At 35.8% G+C, this 14,245-nt stretch overlaps 1 protein-coding gene across 2 annotated transcripts; it reads left to right on the plus strand.

The window, feature by feature from the left end:
• Nucleotides 1-862: 862 nt before the first annotated feature.
• LOC143059078 (phosphonoacetaldehyde hydrolase-like) lies at nt 863-7,410 on the plus strand. 2 transcript variants are annotated; one of them, XM_076232540.1, is made up of 2 exons: nt 863-957; nt 6,413-7,410. In XM_076232540.1, exon 2 carries the CDS (start codon nt 6,421-6,423, stop codon nt 7,264-7,266), a length of 846 nt encoding a protein of 281 aa, XP_076088655.1. In that variant the 5' UTR covers nt 863-957; nt 6,413-6,420; the 3' UTR covers nt 7,267-7,410. The 2 variants fall into 2 exon arrangements, with proteins under 2 accessions (XP_076088655.1, XP_076088654.1); XM_076232539.1 differs by lacking the exon at nt 863-957 and adding an exon at nt 2,929-3,068.
• The last annotated feature ends 6,835 nt before the right edge of the window (nt 7,411-14,245 follow it).

A 14,245-nucleotide genomic window follows, 5' to 3' on the forward strand; every position in this document is an offset into this window, starting at 1 on the left:
GTGTCTTTTCTTGTTAAAGAATATATAGTCCGTTTGACTTCTATAAATCTTCAAAAAATAATTCTTAAAATTTCATTTTTAAAGATAAATATTTGTTTTCTTCATTTATGTTAATGTATGATATATACGAACTCTGACTATGAATATCATAATTTTAAACCTATAACCAAGAAAGTTACTCATTAGGTCTCTATGTTACTTCAATTAATTTTAATATAAAATACTCAATGGAGTACGTATGAGTAGTGTAACAGCCTTCCATTCAAAACAAAAACATTAGACATGTGCTCTTAACCTGTTTCATTGTACCATGTGACTTTACTCATTTAAATAACTCTGGTCATGTGTGCATGCTTTTGTATTTCTCATTGAATACAGAAAGCTCAGTAATCACATGACCAGAGTTATTTAAATGAGTAAAGTCACATGGTACAATAAAACAGGTTTAGAGCACATGTCTAATGTTTTTGTTTTGAATGGAAGGCTGTTACACTACTCATACGTACTCCATTGAGTATTTTATATTAAAATAAATTGAAGTAACATAGAGACCTAATGAGTAACTTTTTTGATTATAGGTTTAAAATTATGATATTCATAGTCAGAGTTCGTATATATCATACATTAACATACATGAAGAAAAAAAATATTTATCTTTAAAAATGAAATTTTAAGAATTATTTTTTGAAGATTTATAGAAGTCAAACGGACTATAGTTACTTTGTAGCCTGGGGTCCTGGCTAATCTTGTCAGTATACGACGCGCAGCTAGATTGGGCCGGATGCCAGGCTAAGTTACTTTGCCGATAACACGTGGAGCACGACCTTCCCACAGCTTGGATATTGAAAGAATGAGGATGTATCACATGTACTTCCGTCAAAGTTATCAGCCAATGAGTTTATACTAATTACATTTTGTCACGCATTTGTCATGTAGTGATTATATTTTCAGCTAGAAGTAAGTATTCAAAGTACTACAGTTTTAGAATTACACAATGTTTTTTGTTTTGTTTCTGACATTGCAAAACTGTTAGTTCAATCTAAAAAGTATGTGTGTTTACAGTCACATGCTGAAAACAAGAATGTGTCCAAAGTACACGGATGCCTCACTCGCACTATAATTTTCCATGTTCAATGGACCATGAAATTGGGTAAAAAATCTAATTTGGCATTAAAATTAAAAAGATCATATCCTAAGGAACATGTTTACTAAGTTTCAAGTTGATTGGACTTCAACTTCATCAAAAACTACCTTGACCAAAAACTTTAACCTCAAACTCATACTTTCATTTTCTATGTTCAGTGCAGTGGACCGTAAAACAGGGGTCAAAAGTCTAATTTGGCTTTAAAATTAGAAAGATCTTATCATAAACAACAAGTGTACTAAGTTTCAGGTTGATTGGACTTCAGCTTCATCAAAAACTAACTTGATCAAAAACTTTTACCTGAAACGGGACAGGCGGACGAACGAACGGACGGACGCACAGACGGACGCACAGACCACAAAACATAATGCCCCTCTACTATCGTAGGATGAGCATAAAAACCCAGGATTTTTTTTTACATTGAGTCTATGGGAGCAACATTGTGACTCTAACAGTGCTTTATCAAAAATGGTAAAAAAAAACTTTTAGGTAGGGGGGATAGGGTAGGTACGGGTATAGTAAACACACATACTTTTTTTTTGGCCTGATAAGAATTTTCAAAAAATGTTTCATGCAGTTCAGTCTCAATTTAAAATAGAAGATGTGGTATGACTGCCAATGAGACAACTCTTTACAAGAGACCAATTGCAAATGCCACAGAAAATAACAACTATAGGTCACCGTACGGCCTTCAAAATGAACAAAGCCCATTCCGCATAGTAAGCTATACCCATTTTATGATTATGGCGTCTCAGATCTAGGTGTTGCATCTGATTGCACCTGTCCTAAGTCAAGTACCTGGTATTCAGTGGTTGTCGTTTGTTGGTGTTTTAGACCTTTGGTTTTCCTGTTTGAATGGTTTGACAGTAGTCATTTGTGACACCTTAATAGCTTGCTGATGTGAGCCAAGGCTCAGACCGTACTTTGACTTATTAGAATATAGGATTACTTTTACAAATTGTGACCTGGATGGAGAGTTCTCATGTTTCTGGTCAGATGGCTTCATATATATTGACAAACATGTAATTCAGCAGAGTATAATATGTTTGATTATTATATGTATCTAATACAAAGGGTACGGCATCGTGTGACGAAATATTAGGATTCGACTTTGCGAGGGTTTCATTGCCAGTCAAAATGGTAAAACACCCCTATAATTAGTAGCAAATATTAGGAAATTGTTTGTTTTCAAAGACAAGATTTTAACAGAGATTTGTTGCATTTTGAGCTTCAAATCGTTGCAAATCAAGTATGAATTAATATTCTGTATCAAAGTTTGTATACAGCACTATACACCCTGAGCCTGTGTATACAGCACTATACACCCTGAGCCTGTGGCAAATATTTCTTTGTGAAAAGGGCTCCTACTGCTGGCTGCTAGCTTGAGCCTGGTCCTACTGCAGTGCGAATTCTCAAATTTCGCAGGTTAGTTTTTCAGTAGTATTATCAGTTGTCTGTTACTGATGTCATCCTTAAATTTAAATACCGTTTAGAGTTTTAAACTCATTCGGCCTCTTATTTTACACCTAAATTCTCTTGTTTTAATTGTTTATAAAAATGATTTATGTACGATTTTTTCGTAAAATTTTATATTTATTGTTGAAATCCTTTGTTTATTGCAATTTAAATTATACACTTATATATATTAAGGTTTGAACCTACAATCTTAAAAAGCTGATTTGACTTAATTCTGCATACGCATATATTTTCAGTGCCGGATTAATATTATATTAGTTAAAAATCATCCTCAACTGAATAAATTAACACGTCACGTATACAACAATACATTTTACAGAAAGGTTAATCTGAAGGCTGAGATATACATAAGTAGATGTGTGAATCAATGTTACATTGTGTTTTATTGATTTTATGTTCTTATGAATTCTTATGAACAAAACAATCAGGAAACTTGCTCTCTTGTCTGGTAAGTTTTGTCTTATTGAATGTCTCTTTGATATCTATCGTCTCTTTCTTAAGATATTACTAGTATAACATATTAGGGTTAGTGTTTTACACATTATTCAGAAATAACATGTCCATAAATGGATATAGGAAGATGTAGTATGAGTGCCAATGAGACAACTCTCCACCTATAAGTCACAATTTATAAACGTAAACCATTATAGGTCAAGGTACTGTCTTCTGCATGGAGCTTTTGGCTCACACCGAACAGCAAGCTATAAAAGGCACCCCAAAATACCAGTGTAAAACCATTCAAACGAGAAAACCAACGGTCTAATTTATAGATCTATAAAAAATGGCATTCATTAGGTGTTTACTGTACACATCAAGGTTATGTTTTCAACCTGCGTAGTATTTTTCTGTAGCCGAGTGCTTGATTCTTATTTTGCATGATACTATAGGGTTATTACATGAATATTGGGGAATATTGTCCCGAGTAGAATTTTATATTTCACGAGCTTGCGAATGCAATATATGTTCTACGAGGGACAATATTCCCCAATATTCGTGCAATTTCCCTTTTATTGTATAGCAATATAATATTTTAAAGTAAAAATTGGTTTAAACTAAGATTTTATCGTTCATGACGTCATGAATTTTGAAGATTTATTGCACTAGTGCAATAATATCAGATTATTACATGTCATTTTTCATATCGCATGTATTATCAGCCCTAGCTTAAATATCAGCCCAAGAGCCGCATGGCTCGAGGGCTGATAATACATACGATATGAAAAATGACATGTTATGATCTTTTTATCATAATTATGCTTCAACAGTGGAGAAAAATAAAAGATTCATATATTGATCCTTTTACGTGGTTCCCAAATAGAAGTTCAAAGAGTGAAAAGTTCACGGACGTCGGACCCCAAAGTTAGTACATTCGATGAAATATTTCTATCATATGACTCAACAGAGAAGAAAAATATTTAGTATGGACGAATCGACAAAAGTATACATAATAAACACTGTTTGGAAAATCATTTTTTTTTAAAGTAACTTTCTAAATATTTGTTTGAAAGTTTTAAAAATGCATTTATTTAATACTTTGTGTGTTTGTTTGTTTGTTTGTTTGTTTGTTTTTTGTTTGTTTTTAATTTTTTTACACAATATACTTTCCAGTATCCAAATAATTGTTTTGTACACTACTTTGTAATGTTTTTCATTGAAAACGAAGCATTGAGGTGTATTATACGGAATTAGCCGAGTATCACCGGAATGCCATGCGATAACGTTACGGAAAGGCATGTGATATAACAATCGAAGCATGTGATAAACTTTTCACATCAGCCCGCTAAGTACCAATTCGAAAAATATGGAATTTAAGTTCATTTAATGCTATTATCATACAGTATAAATCATATGTTATTTAGTCTAAGCATGGAAGTATAATATAATACTTCCATGGTCTAAGTATATCTAATCAGTGTTACTTCTGTGACAAGCAATTTTCATAATTAAGATATTGATCTATGATTATGTTATACTATATATGCTCTTTAATTAGATTGATTTCTTTCATGTTTAAGATAATAAAGTAGAAAAGATATCTTAGTTTATAAACTAAATTTCATATCTTATAGAAAAAAATTGATCGAATGCTTTATTAATTAAATTATATGTCTAATTTATAAATTAAATAACCTATCTTTCATATTTCATAAGGTTGCTTATAAACTCTTCTTTTTTTAATTTTAAAGATATCTTATCAACTAATTAACCTATGACAGTCTATTGGCCTGAACATGCATGAAATATTTGTCACTGTACGTTAGGCTAACACCAATTAAATATGGCTGTTAATATTGGATCAAAAGCTCAGTTGAGCTTGTTTTGTCTATGCAAGTATGTTATACACATGTCTGACTTTAAAAACTGTGGATTCATTTATTTTTGTTGGTACAAATTTTCGTGTATTAGGAAAAACTTGCATGCTCGTGGATATTTAATTTCGTGGTTTTGCCCAAGTCTGCATAAAAACAATAGAAAATTTGTCATTCGTTAAACATTTAATTTCGTGGTTCACCTGTACACACTAAATCCACGAAAATTGGTATCCAATGAATAATAATGAATCCACAGTATAGCTTTCGCACTTTTATTTAGCCCGTTATCAATCTTGTTGTTCATCTTCAAATGAGACCCACGTTAAGCTAAGCTTTGCATATAATGTACTGTTACTAAATGTAAAATGGTTGACATCCAGTGTCATATTCAACATGCAAGATTCCGGTTGCGGGAATTTCTCGCTGCATTGAAGACGTATTGGTGACCTTCTATTGTTGTTTGTTCTATGGTCGGATTGTTGTCTCTTTGACATATTCCCCATTTTCATTCTCAATTTTAAGAACAAGTTGATATGAAATAGATACAAACCCTGCTTTGTTCTAGACCGAATCTCATTGTCTGATTGTTAAACAAGGTAACAGTCTGCATGTGGGAGGACAATGTGATATCTTACCCGGACACATTATTCTGATCGACTCCAAGCTGCAGACTGTTGTTGTACTCCTAACCGTCCCATGCTTAGCAATTTAAAGCATCAGCAAATATTAATCTTAAAGTGCTCGATTTGAATCGGTCGAGGATAGAACCCATGACCCCCCGCTCTCCATGCGGTTTGTACTGTTGATAGCCTTGACATATAAGTATATCTTTGAGTGACGTAACCAATGTATTAGGGTCATGACGCCGATCAACAGGAATGGTACTTTAATGCCTTAATCCATTATCATTTTAAACATAGACTAGTTTAGGTCTAAGTGTTTCTTTTATCTCTGCATCTACTATCAAATACCTTTTTGTTTTTATAATGCCGTCGGAAGGCTTTTAAAGCACGGCGTTTATTAGGCGAAGGAAGACAACAATATATGATAGGTCTATTTAACATCCTATAATCAATACAACATATGTCGATCATTAGTTTAATGGGTAGACCGGGGCATTTTGTTTTTGCGAGTCTAGCTTATTGTTTAAGCGCAGTCCTCTATAAAATCCTTAAGCATTCCCTATCCCCCTTTTTCCCCAATGTATATATCAAATAGTCGTCCTCTACATATCTTCGTGTATCTGAAACAAATAAGATTATGATATCACTGGTCATTTTGAACTAAATATGTCATTTTTACGTCATATATGTACTTTTGAGTACTAATACTTGACCAATTTTCAACATTGATGTCAAACTAATAGACAAATGTTATCGTCTAAAATTAACCTCAAACTTCAAGGACAATGACATGATAAACAAATTATCGCTATACTACGATAACATAATACATTATACATACAGTTCATACTTTGTAGAGTTCAAGATGGCTGCTTCATTTCGATATGCGCGCCAGTACATTGGCCCAGTAAAGGCTGTGATTTTGGATTGGAGCGGTACTACGGCTGACAAATATGTCCTGGCTCCAGCTGTTGTTTTTGTTGATGTTTTTAAGAAACATGGCGTACCTATCTCAATGTTGGAGGCTCGTGAACCAATGGGACTTAGAAAGGATCTACACATCAAGGCTTTGACGGAAATGCCAGACATTCGAAAACGCTGGAAAGAAATAAAAGGACAGGAACCGACACAAAACGATGTAGATAAAATGTTTGAAGATTTTGTGCCAATGCAATTAGCATGTCTCCGTACGTATACAGACCTACTTCCAGGTACCACAACTGCAGTGAAACAATTGAGGGACAATTTCAAAGTTAAAATTGGACACACTACTGGTTTCCTAAGCTCCATGGTTGAAGTCTTGTTGGAGGATGCCAAAAAACAAGGATATGTGCCAGATGCATCGGTCTCTGGAGATGACGTCATTAACGGGGCACGTCCTAAGCCTCACATGGTCTATAAAAATATGGATTTACTTGACGTGAGTACGATCCAGTCGGTTGTAAAAGTTGACGATACAGTTTCTGGAGTTGGGGAAGCCCTTGAGGCTGGGTGTTGGGGTGTTGGTGTTGCTAAATATAGTAACTATATGGATATTAATAGTTTAGAAGATGCCGATAAAATGACACCGGAGGATGAATTAAGAAAAATTCAGAAGTCTCGCGAGATACTACGAAAGTCTGGTGCGCATTATGTGATTGACAGCATTGTAGATTTACCGGAAGTTGTAGAAGAAATTAACCAGAGACTAAAACATGGAGAAAAACCGTAATTTAGTTACGACTATGTGAATGTTATATAGATGACATTTCAAAACTTGACAACAATTGTCGGTGATTTCCTATGGTAAAATCACTATTTAGTTGATATTGTTATTGTAAAAATATCACTATTGTTACAAAAATGATACCGTCAATTTGTTTTCTTTTATATTCACGATAACTGTATGGATGTCTCTTCATGTTCCTCCACTACAAACAGTTTAAACTGGTCAAGAGTTGGCACGGAAATATTAAACACTTGCCTATTATTGAATTCCATGTATCGATATCTAGATCTATCCCGTCCTCTTTTCCTCGAATGTTACCTACCGAATTAGACACAGTCATGACCACCGGATTTATTCACACGAGCAACACGAAGGGTGCTACATGTGAAACATTTATGTGCTAACCTTCCTGGAGAATATGACATCCCCCCTGTGGTCTTTTTTTTTTTTGGTTCATGTTGGTCTTTCTTTTGTTTTTCCGGTTTGTTTTTTGTATACTGGTGTGTGTCGTTTGATTAGGTTTATTGCTTTGGCATCGTCAGTTATTTTAAGACTCATGAATTTGATTATTATACACTTAAAATGTATTTATGCTGCTTTAGTTTCAATAGTACCAGAATTTAATGGAACTGTACTATTTAATTACATTTTTATGAAATGATGAATTATGGTTGACGCTACCAGCTGTGATGAAATGCGGCACTGAGATAATTAAGTACACCGTGTACAGAGAGGTATTCGCACTTTTAAGAAAAACAACTATTAAATGACGTCTGTACGAAATCACATAACAGTAAACATAACACATGTATGTATGCATCGAAATAACAAACATTAGTGTTATGTCTCATATTCGACCTTTTCAAAGTTGTAAAACCAAAACATATCAATGTCGTCGTTGACATTTCATTAAGTATTCTTTTAAAGTTTTTCAGTACTCAATGTATATATATACACATGCATGGAAAAAAGAATGGCAACACCAAATTGAAATTGAAATTAAAAAAAAACCTCTTTATTTTTTTGTGATATAATTTGTTAAAATAGAACTAGTTAAACATTATTTAAATATCACCTGAGTTTAATCAACAAATATCGACTCGATAAATTCTTATCTGCACATGCAGCTACTGTACCCGTAAACAGCAAAACAGATGTTTTTATCCTCATTGTTTTCAACACTTTCAATAACCAAGTTTATAAAGTTATGTGATTGACACCTTGTAATTGGTCCTCCACAACTCTAAACTGCAGCAATATGGCAGATTATCAGCATGAGAGAAGCAGGAATGTCGCTGTGACAACCGCACGTATTGTTGGTCATCACCATTCCACTATAAGTCGTTTTGAGAATAAAAATCAGGCAATGAACGATGTTAAAGACCTTCCAAGGTCAAGAAGACCCCCTATACCATCTGCTAGGGAAAAAATAAAGCATAATGAAAGTTTGTCAGAAGGAAACCCATTGCATACAATACAATCCTAAAAAGAGAGTGGTGGGCAAACGGTAGCCTTTTAACAAGAACTGTTCGAGATCGACTCATCGCTACTGGTTATTGTGCGATAAGACCATTTTGGGGACCTTTGTTTACGAACAGACACACAGTTGTCCGTATCCAATGTAGTGCAGAGCTCGTCAAAGTTGGAAATTAGCATCGTGGAGGAAGATCCATTGTTCCAATTGAATTCGATTCATCTTCCTTGGCCCGATCGTAGCCCGTATTTGAACCATATCGAGCATATATGGGACACTATGTGGCGTAAGGTGCGCGAAAGGACACTTCAGTTCAAACACGTCATAAAATAAACAATGCCTTTCATCAAAAATGGTTGCTGCAACCTTAGCAACAAATTAGTTGATTTATGCAGGAATCAGAAGACGTTCAGAGGCGGTTGTCCGTTTGAATGGAGGCTGCGCAGAAAGTTCTGATTCTTTGGCGTATAACGATCAACCATGAACAATCATCTTAAGATTAATTTTGAAATGTCTGACATTGTAAAATTCGACTACAGTAAAAATTGTAAAATGCATTTTTTTTGTACAAAAAACACCTCATTTTGTTATTAAAATTGTGGTTAGATAAATATTTTTTTTTACACATTTTTGGTTCGATTAAATGCCAATGTTATCATAAACTATGTTTCAATATAATTTTACAAATATTTTATCATAGTCAATCCAAAATAAGAGGCTGATTTTTCAAGTAGGTGCTGCAATACTTTTTTCCATGTGTATATATATATAATTCTTCTAAACATCAGCCCAACAATGTTAGATCTGTAAATCTGCTTTCGCAATTTGTTTGTTCTTCCATCGCCGAGATTCTAACACATGCTACTGAGATATCGTGGCACAAAATCGCCTGCACTGTGCCCGGCGCGCTAGACCACTCTGCCACATAGGCTCTTAAAAAGCGAACTTTTCGGTGGCTGGGTGTTACCTTTCCTCGTCAGTTTTAATCTAGCGTCGTAAATAAAGGCAACAGTAGTATACCGCTGTTCGAAATTCATGTATCGATTGAAAAAAACAAATCCCAGTTATAAACTAAAACTGAGTGAAACACATCAAATATGAGAGAAGAACTACGACACAACAGAAACACAACATTAAAATGTAACACACACAGAAACGAACTATGATATAACAATGGTCATTTTCCTGACTTTTGGTACAGGACATTTTAAGAAAAAAATGGGTTGAACCTGGTTTTGTGGCATGCCAAACATCCTGCTTTTATGGCAATGTTAAATATAACATTAAAATAACAACATAACATGACAGGACTACAATACAAATAAATGGGAGAACATGTAGGACAGAGAAACACACGAATAATTGCTAATAAAGGGTACCAGGTTTAAAATTTAATACGTCAGACGCGCGTTTTGTCTACAAAAGACTAACCAGTGATGCTCAGATGAAAAGTTCGAAAGCCAAAACAAGTACAAAGTTGAAGAGCATTGAGGACCAACAGTTCTAAACAGTTGTGCCTTATACGGCTAGGGTTTTATGCCTGAGATAAGAACATCCTCATCATTTAGAATAATTGTTTAATACTTGTGCCGCTACAGTAATTTTTTATAAAACGCCTAATGATAAAACGTAATACAGTACATGATAAATGGCGCATTAAAAATAACATTAGCAGAGCTGAACTAGTTATCGGACACGTCTTGTCACTAAACGGTCAATATTTAATTATCCTCTTAAAATCAACATTGTTATCAAAAACCTCATATAGGACAGTCAACGTTTGGTCTTAATCTGACATCGAAACGGATTTAAATTCGTTCTTCTGTTGTACTGTTACACCACTCTCACAGGGTAGGGGAGTGTTCTGTTTTACTGTTACAACACTCTCACAGGGTAGGGGAGTGTTCTGTTGTACTGTTACACCACTGGCACAGGGTAGGGGAGGGTTCTGTTGTACTGTTACATACTCTCACATGGTAGGTAAGGGTTCTTTTGTACTGTTACACCACTGCCACAGGGTAGGGGAGTGTTCTGTTGTACTGTTACACCACTGGCACAGGGTAGGGGAGGGTTCTGTTGTACTGTTACACCACTGGCACAGAGTAGGGGAGGGTTCTGTTGTACTGTTAAACCACTCTCACATGGTAGGTAAGGGTTCTGTTGTACTGTTACACCACTCTCACATGGTAGGGGAGGGTACTGTTGTACTGTTACACCATTGTACCAGGTTAAGGGGGTATCGATAACATTTTATATCCCGCAACATTCTGTATGTATGTGCCTGTCCCAAGTCAGGAGCCTGTAATTCAGTGGTTGTCGTTTGTCGATGTGTTACATATTTGTTTTTCGTTATTTTTTTGTACATAAATAAGGCCGTTATTTTTCTCGTTTGAATTGTTTTACATTTGTCATTTCGGAGCCTTTTAAAGCGTGATATGCGTTATGAGCTTTGCTCATTTCTGAAGGCCGTAATGTGAACTATAGCTGTTAACGTCTGTGTCATTTGGTCCCTTGTGGAGAGTTTTCTCATTGGCAATCATAACACTTCTTCTTTTCATGAGTTTGACTGTCCCTCTTGTATCTTTCGTCCCTCTTTTGTATTGTGTCTTAATTTTTGCTCTACATTGGCTTCATTCAGACTTGCAAATTTAAACCCAATTATTTCAAAAATATTACTTATGAATGTTATCAACCGCACATACTCAGTGTCAAAAATATTGTGACTTGGCTGGAGAGTTTTCTCATTGGCACTCGCACTACATCTTCTTATATCTGTACTTACAAGCATAAAAAAGATCCAGCTGTTCTTTATTTGGCCTCAATTTATCCCAAAAAATCCCCAAGTGTTACACAAAACGACCCATACCATGTCCTCTTCTATCTATATAAACAGTTTAATGAAAATATATATTGAGCTTCTTTTTATTACAAGAAGCGTGCAAAGAAAATTAAGGCAGTAATAATTTACCAATGTTCAATCGCAAAATATATTAAGGAGATACATTCTTTCTTTAGCCTCAATTTAACTCCCCAAAAAATCCTCAAGGGTTACACAATACACGTTTTTTTTTTTAAAGGGTTACACAATACACGTTTTTTTTTTCAAGGGTTACACAATACACGTTTTTTTTTTTTAAAGGGTTACACAATACACGTTTTTTTTTTCAAGGGTTACACAATACACGTTTTTTTTTTTAAAGGGTTACACAATACACGTTTTTTTTTAAAGTTCGCGATGTTAAAATATACTTGAAACCCTAAATATATGTTCTTTTACTACCTTGTTGCGTATTGTTTATTAATTGATTATTGTTTAACGTCCAGTGGCAAATACATCAATCGGTATGCCCTATAATAGAGGCCGTTCGGGGTGAAGGTAGGTCCTACAATAGAGGCCGTTCGGGATGAAGGTATGTCATACAATAGAGGCCGTTCGGGGTGAAGGTAGGTCCTACAATAGAGGCCGTTCGGGGTGAAGGTATGTCATACAATAGAGGCCGTTCGGGGTGAAGGTAGGCCCTATAATAGAGGCCGTTCGGGATGAAGGTATGTCATACAATAGAGGCCGTTCGGGGTGAAGGTAGGCCCTATAATAGAGGCCGTTCGGGATGAAGGTAGGTCCTACAATAGAGGCCGTTCGGGATGAAGGTAGGTCCTACAATAGAGGCCGTTCGGGATGAAGGTATGTCATACAATAGAGGCCGTTCGGGGTGAAGGTAGGCCCTATAATAGAGGCCGTTCGGGATGAAGGTAGGTCCTACAATAGAGGCCGTTCGGGATGAAGGTATGTCATACAATAGAGGCCGTTCGGGGTGAAGGTAGGTCCTACAATAGAGGCCGTTCGGGATGAAGGTAGGTCCTACAATAGAGGCCGTTCGGGATGAAGGTATGTCATACAATAGAGGCCGTTCGGGGTGAAGGTAGGCCCTATATTAGAGGCCGTTCGGGATGAAGGTAGGTCCTACAATAGAGGCCGTTCGGGATGAAGGTAGGTCCTACAATAGAGGCCGTTCGGGATGAAGGTATGTCATACAATAGAGGCCGTTCGGGGTGAAGGTAGACCCTATAATAGAGGCCGTTCGGGATGAAGGTAGGTCCTACAATAGAGGCCGTTCGGGATGAAGGTATGTCATACAATAGAGGCCGTTCGGGGTGAAGGTAGGCCCTATAATAGAGGCCGTTCGGGGTGAAGGTAGGCCCTATAATAGAGGCCGTTCGGGGTGAAGGTAGGCCCTATAATAGAGGCCGTTCGGGGTGAAGGTAGGTTCTACAATAGAGGCCGTTCGGGATGAAGGTATGTCATACAATAGAGGCCGTTCGGGGAAATGAAGGTATATTTGATCATAGGATCAGAGATCTGGCCTTGCAACAGGTCCCATGCATACGGACCATACGTATTGTTAAATAAACGCAAATAAAACATAGGATATATCAATGAGAAGAAAATTAACGGAAAGTTGTTTGAATTCAATCTGTTTGTTTGTTTTACTTTTTTAAACAGGATAATTTTAAAAAATCTGAGTGGTACCTTAATATAAAGCACAAAACGGATGACGAGAGAGCCTGGGAAGGTGTCACTCAGACTAGCCAAGTCTACAGATTGCTAGACAGCAGCAATCGTATCCCAAAACAAATATTCTCTCAAACTACTTGGCAAAATATTAATAAACGCTACCTGAATGTGCCTAATAGTATCTTCTTTAAAACTATACACAGGAATTTGATGCACCAACAAGCTTGGCCACTGTTGCTAAATATAGAAGGAAGCATCATGTGTACATTGTAGTTTTTGGCTTATTCTCTCTATAAAACGTTGAAGCAAACTTTATATATACAAGAGTGCACACGCTGAAATGTCTCGCCTTCTATACTAATCATTGATATTATGTTGATAGTCTCAAGTATAAAGCTTTATTACAACTGTCTCATAAACTTAACATTAACCAAGATAACTAAACAAAGACCAATGAACCTTGAAAATGAGGTCAAGGTCAGATGAACCATGCCAGGCAGACATGTACAACGAACAATGCTTCTATACAACATATATAGTTGACCTATTACTTATAGTTTAAGAAAAATAGACCAAAACACAAAAACTTAACACTGTGCAATGAACCGTGAAAATGAGGTCATGGTCAAAAGAAACCTGCGCTACTGACATAAAGATCATAAAATATTTCCATACACCAAATATAGTTGACCTATGGCATATAGTATCAGATAAAAAGACCAAAACTCAAAAAACTTTACTTTGACCACTGAACCATGAAAATGAGGTCAAGGTCACATGACATCTGCCCACTAGACATGTACACCTTACAATCATTCCATACAACAAATATAGTAGACCTATTGCATATAGTATGAAAAAAAACAGACCAAAACACAAAAATTTAACTATAACCACTGAACCATGAAAATGAGGTCAAGGTCACATGACATTTGCCCGCTAGACATGTACACCTTACAATCATTCCATACAACAAATATAGTAGACCTATTGCA

Source organism: Mytilus galloprovincialis, chromosome 14 (genome assembly GCF_965363235.1).
Source record: "Mytilus galloprovincialis chromosome 14, xbMytGall1.hap1.1, whole genome shotgun sequence".
Lineage (NCBI taxonomy): Eukaryota > Metazoa > Mollusca > Bivalvia > Mytilida > Mytilidae > Mytilus > Mytilus galloprovincialis.

What these genes read in the sequence shown, in the direction of transcription:
- LOC143059078 (XM_076232539.1), top strand. Translation starts at nt 3,032, where the DNA reads ATGAACAAAACAATCAGGAAACTTGCTCTCTTGTCTG. An exon ending in GAAACTTGCTCTCTTGTCTG is followed by an intron (nt 3,069 to 6,412) that starts GTAAGTTTTGTC and finishes CATACTTTGTAG; the next exon opens with AGTTCAAGATGGCTGCTTCA.